General features: G+C 46.2%; 1 protein-coding gene across 1 annotated transcript; it reads right to left on the minus strand.

The window, feature by feature from the left end:
- Nucleotides 1-347: 347 nt before the first annotated feature.
- On the minus strand, nt 348-3,346 carry LOC106547332 (uncharacterized). The gene is made up of 3 exons (XM_087711780.1): nt 2,422-3,346; nt 1,491-1,602; nt 348-949 (listed from the first exon to the last, which is right to left on the minus strand). Exons 1-3 carry the CDS (start codon nt 3,244-3,246, stop codon nt 348-350), a joined length of 1,539 nt encoding a protein of 512 aa, XP_087567906.1. The 5' UTR covers nt 3,247-3,346.
- Between the last annotated feature and the right edge of the window lie 2,107 nt (nt 3,347-5,453).

Consider the following 5,453-nt stretch of genomic DNA (forward strand, 5'->3'; position numbering starts at 1 on the left):
AGGTAGCATTTTCTGGCTGAATAAAAAGCATTGGGGAAAAATAACATTGGGCCAACTTTGTGTGGGATAAAAATAATAATAATTCACCCCAGGAATCTGCAACCAGCTGCGACAGATACTGGAACCTCCTCCCCCCATGGCTCTATGATAAAATACGGCCTCCAAGTTTCTCCCCCGTTGAAGAAAAATATATTAGACAGCTGAAATCTCAGGGCATTTCAAAATTCTCCCAAGTCAGAGGGAGATTATTGAACTCTCACAAGAGTAGGTGATTTGTGACCTGTTTATTCTCCTACACCTTTTTTTTTCCCTTCAGAGAATGCTAACACTTAAAACCGGATGACATGCTATTGCTGCTTCCTGTTTGAATCCAAAGCTGCAAAGCATTTTGTTTTCCTGGTTGTTGTTTCCATTGGTGAGAGATTCACCTTGTTTCGCAGGTGGATCTGTTGATGCTGGACACACAGCCACTTGCGATCGAAGCCTTCCCCGCAGTAGGAGCACTCGTGCGGCTTCTTCCCGGTGTGTTGGCATTCGTGACGGACCAGGTCTGACCTCCAGAAGAAGCCTCTCCCGCAAAAACAGCACTCGTAGCGTTTCTCCCCTGTGTGGCGCGTACGGTGCCGGAAGAAACTTGCCATTCCGCTGAAATCTTTGCCACATTCCTCGCAGTGCTGGATGTGGTCCTTGGGGATCTGAGAAGCAGGAGGCATCCGCTCTTTCGGCTTAGGTTTCACCTTGCGGGGAGTTGAAGAGAGAATTCCCCCCTGGATAGGCAGGTTGCTCTTCTGCAGCCTTTCGGAGTGACGGCGCGGCTGGACGTCGATGTCTCTTCCTTGCTTCCGACGGCAAGAATTGGCTCTTCCAGGAAATACCGCTCCGATGTTCACGTCTCCAAAATCTCCCGACTGGAGTTTTCTCTTCTTGCTCACATTGGTCTCCTTGGAACCTGCTGAAAGGAAGAGTAGGAATATACTCAGGATAGACTAACAACAGTCCATTTAGTGACCGAAGTCACAGCAGCAGTGGAAAAAGTGACCGATGAGCGTTTTTCACACTTAACAACCGTCACAGCATCCCCATGATCAAAATTTGGCTGCTTGGCAACTGACTGTCCCCTGATACCACTAGATAAGATCGCTACGGCTCTCTGCCTTAGAAGAGTGAGGAAAATCCTCAGGGACGACTCACACCCTGGACGGGCACCTCTTTATTCTCCTACCATCGGGAAGGAGAAACAGAAGCACAGCCAGCCGCACAAACAGGCTGAAGAACAGTTTCTATCCGTGGGCTGTCAGACTCCTGAATGCGAAATAACATCACCACTACGTGATGTCGAGCTGGCCACGCCCATCCTGCTCCCCACCCCCACCCCCGAGGCCAAACACTACCCTGATGTGGCCTTCAATGAAATCAAGTTTGACATCCATGCTATAGAGTGAATTCAAGATTGGGAGGGGGGCACGGAATAGTAATAAAAAGCTTCTTACCGGGATAAAGTTGTGGTGGTAGTGGCAGGATTTGCTGCTGCTGCTGATTATCTGTGTTGGTTGGTCTCTCCACTGATACCATCTCCGATTGAGCCTTTATTTCTTCTGTCTCCTGAAATGGAGAGGGGGGGGGGGGAAGAGGGCCATATGCCGCTAAAGTATCCACATTGATTCCAAAATTGTTGACCTATGAACACATCATTTTGCTCAAATAAAAATTACAAAGAGACAAAGAGTTTCAGTAGCATAATGAGGCGTTAGCGGCAGAATGGATGGAGCCCGGTACTGCTGAGCTAACTCTGCCCACTGCCAGGAGTTCGATCCTAACCAGCTGAAGGTTGACTCATCCTTCTGAGGTGGGTAAAATGAGGTATCTAGAATGTTGGGGGCAACAGGCTGACTCTGTAAACCGCTTAGAGAAGGCTGTGAAGCACTGTGAAGCGGTATATAAGTCTAAATGCTATGGCTGTGGAGCGGTATATAAATCTTAAATGCTACTGCTATATTAGAACTCAGCGGTGACAGTTCACAAAAATTCACAGTGGGAAGTTTGCATATATAATAAAAAATCCGACCACAACAGGCACAGAAATGAGGTCCAAAATTCATCATGGTCTTGCGATAGCACTTAGCAATAGCACTTAGACTTATATACCACTTCACAGCGGTTTACAGAGTCAGCCTATTGCCCCCCAACAATTTGGGGCCTCATTTTACCAACCTCGGAAGGATGGAAAGCTGAGTTCAACCTTGAGCCTGATAAGATTCGAACTGCCGAATTGCAGGCAGCCGGCAGTCAGAAGTATCCTGCAGTACTGCACTCTAACCACTGCGCCACCTTGGCTCACTTAACAGGGTCATTAAGAAATGTCTCACTGCTAAGCAACGGGGTTACAGATCCCAACCGTCATTAAGTGAGGACTATCTGTACAGCATTTCCACAATCAACCAGGGGAAAGAAGGCCTTCCTTACCTGCTCTCCCATCTTTTCGGCTGCTTGGAGCCGACTCAGAAACTCCTCGGCCAAACCAACAGCTTCCAGGCATGTGTCTGGAGTACGTTCCTTAACCCAGTTTTGCATTTCCCGTGGCAGGATGTTTAGGAACTGTTCCAGAAGCAGGAGCTCCAGAATCTGCTCTTTGCTGCTCCTCTCGGCCCGCAGCCACTGGCAGAAGAGCTCCCGGAGCCGGCTGAAGACTTGCCGCGGGCCCTCGGCTTCTTGAAAGCAGAACCGGCGGAACTCTTGACGTTGCTTCTCCCTGATGGCGGCCTCCTGGCGCAGGATGGCTGACTTCACCTTCCCGTAATCTTCCCGATCCTTGGCAGACAGGGCGATGAAAGCCTTCTCGGCCTCCTCGCTGAGAGCCGGCAGCAGCCGCGTCACCCACTCTTTTCTCGGCCAGCGGCAAGCCACAGCGACTTTCTCGAAGGAGGCCAGGAAGGCCCGAGGATCCTCCGAAGGGGTCAGATCATCCAGCGGCTGCTTCTCGAAAACGTTGTCCTTCAGGAACTCCTGGAACTGCGTTTCCCACAGATTATGCATGCTCTGGTCCTCTTGGTGATGGGGCATTTCCAAGAATCCCCCCATTCCTCCAGCTTGGGGGGCGAGAGAGGGCCGGGGGCCCGCTCCTAAGCCCAGCTGAGTTTCGAAACTTGGAGTATTATCCCGTAGCCCTCCTTTCTTCGCCAACTCCATCTTGTTTTCGGGCCCGTGCTGGAGGCACCTTCTCTCCTTCCGCAGCTTTGCTCTTCTCATTTGGCCGCCTCGCACAACTCTTGGAAACAGCCGTTGAAAATGGCGACCGCCGAAGCGCAGACGCAGCAAAGAACTTCTACGCTGGAGGGTTGTGGCGCAGGGAAGCAAGCTTCCAGGAAGAAGAAGGAAAATGCGATTATCGCTTGGAAAAACGACTTGCAAAGAAGTCGCGAAGTCCAGTTTGCGAAGCAAAGGACTCTCCCAAAAGAAAAAAGTAATACGATTCCCACGGGGGATAAAAATTAAGGTGTTTCATGGAGCTCATCGAATGGAACTCCCCAGGAAATTCGAAAACAGGTGGTTCTCAACTTGCAACAGTTCATTTAGCGGCCATTTCAAGTTACAACGGCACTGAAAAAAGTGACTTATGGCCGTTGCTGTGTCCCAAGGTCACGAGAGCCTCTTTTGCGACCTTCTGACAAGCAAAGTCAATGAGGAAGCGGGATTCACTTAACAACCGGGTTTCTAGCAAATGTTATGATTAACTTAACAACTGTAGCAAGGTCGTAAAATGGGGGAGGGGGGGACTTCACAAATGTCTCACTTAGCAACATCAATTTTGGGCTCAATTGTGGTTGTAAGTCAAGGGCTACCTATATAGGCTGTGAGACTTTATTCACCCTTCACATAAAGCAGTGGTTCCCAAACTTGGCAACTTTAAGACTTGTGGACTTCAACTCCCAGAATTCTCCAGCCAGCTCTGGAGAATTCTGGGAGTTGAATTCCACAAGTCTTAAAGTTGCCAAGTTTGGGAACCACTGACATAAAGCTTCGATTTGCAATTACCACAATTATTAAATAAAACCACATCAAGCCAAAAGCAAACAATAAATACACGTTATGGACTAGTGCAGTGTTTCTCAACCTTGGAAACTTTTAAGATGTGTGGACTTCAACTCACAGAATTCCCCAGCTGGCTGAGGAATTCTGGGAGTTGAAGTCCACCTGTGTTAACATTTTCAAGGTTGGGAAACACTAGTTTAGGTTACTGTCGTAAGGGATCACCCCTTGTTCACTACAGGAAAACACCACAACACGGGTAATCCTCACTTACATCCACCCTTGAGCCTAAAATTTCTGTTAAGTGAGACATCAAGCAGCTTTTGCCCCATTTTATGACATTTCTTGCCAAAGTTGTTACGCGAATCACCGCAGTTCATAAGTTTGTACCACGGTTGTTATGTGAATCCGGTTTCCCCATTGATTTGGCTGACCAAATGCGATCGCCTGACCTTGGGACACAGCAACGGTCATAAGTATGAACCACTTGCCAAGCATCTGAATGTTGATCAAGGGGCTGATACAAAGGTTGTAAGTATGAAAAACGGTAATAAGTCACCTTTTTTTCAGTGATGTTGTAAGTTTGAACGGCCACTAAATGAACTGTTGTAACTTGAGGACTACCTGTAATTGTTTTATTTGTTAAAATATACTGTATTTAATTTCATTTTATGCACCCAAGTGTTTGGAAAAAGGCTTCTCCAAAGCGGGAGCCAGATATGTAATCTTACTCCTCAAAAATAATATTTTTGATTCTGTCTTCTAACAGAATCAAAAATATTATTTTTTAAAATGCCTAACCTACTTGGGGTAATTTCTGCCTTTTTTTTTAAAGGACAAGGAAAGGGGTGGGCTAGGTGGGCATTTATTCTGTCTTTTTTTTCAAATAAGTTTTTTTTAAAAAAATTCTCTTACATACCATTTTAAGTATACATTCACATAATTGGTATTCTTCTTTACGTTTATCATTCTTATGCATTTATTGTTTTATTTAATAAAGAAAAAATTCTGGTGAAAAATATGACAGAAAAACAGAAAAGAGGGTTGATGGAGAAAACTGGACATGCAAGTGGTGAAAAAAGTGAAATATTTGGGTATTCAATTGACATCAAGATGTGGAACACTGAAGGAGGATAACTATTATAAGATGAAAAACAAATAGAAATAGACTTGGAAAGATGGAAAAACCTAGAATTATCACTGATGGGAAGAATAGCAGTAGTAAAGATGAATATCTTTACTACTGCTATCCCGGTGGAGATTCGGACCCTCACCACCCTTCAGGCTTTCCGCAAAGCCTTCAAGACCTGGCAGGCCTGGGGCTGATGAGTTCCCAGCCCCACTTGAATTGTTGTGATTGTTGTGTAGCTTTTAATCTGCTTTTTTGTATCTTGTTTTTGTCTTGTTTGTTTTTTGTATCTCCCCCT

The sequence above is a fragment of the Thamnophis sirtalis genome, unplaced genomic scaffold (assembly GCF_051295495.1).
Source record: "Thamnophis sirtalis isolate CommonGarterSnake01/CBP01778 unplaced genomic scaffold, rThaSir2_p1.2 scaffold_3, whole genome shotgun sequence".
Classification (NCBI taxonomy): Eukaryota; Metazoa; Chordata; class Lepidosauria; order Squamata; family Natricidae; genus Thamnophis; species Thamnophis sirtalis.

Bases quoted from the DNA above. Each gene is read 5' to 3' on its own strand.
- LOC106547332 (XM_087711780.1), bottom strand. From the start codon at position 3,246: ATGAGAAGAGCAAAGCTGCGGAAGGAGAGAAGGTGCCTCCAGCACGGG. The intron at 1,603-2,421 runs GTACAGATAGTC...TCTCCATTTCAG, and splicing joins TGGTTGATTGTGGAAATGCT to GAGACAGAAGAAATAAAGGC. The intron at 950-1,490 runs GTAAGAAGCTTT...TCCTTTCAGCAG, and splicing joins ACCACCACAACTTTATCCCG to GTTCCAAGGAGACCAATGTG.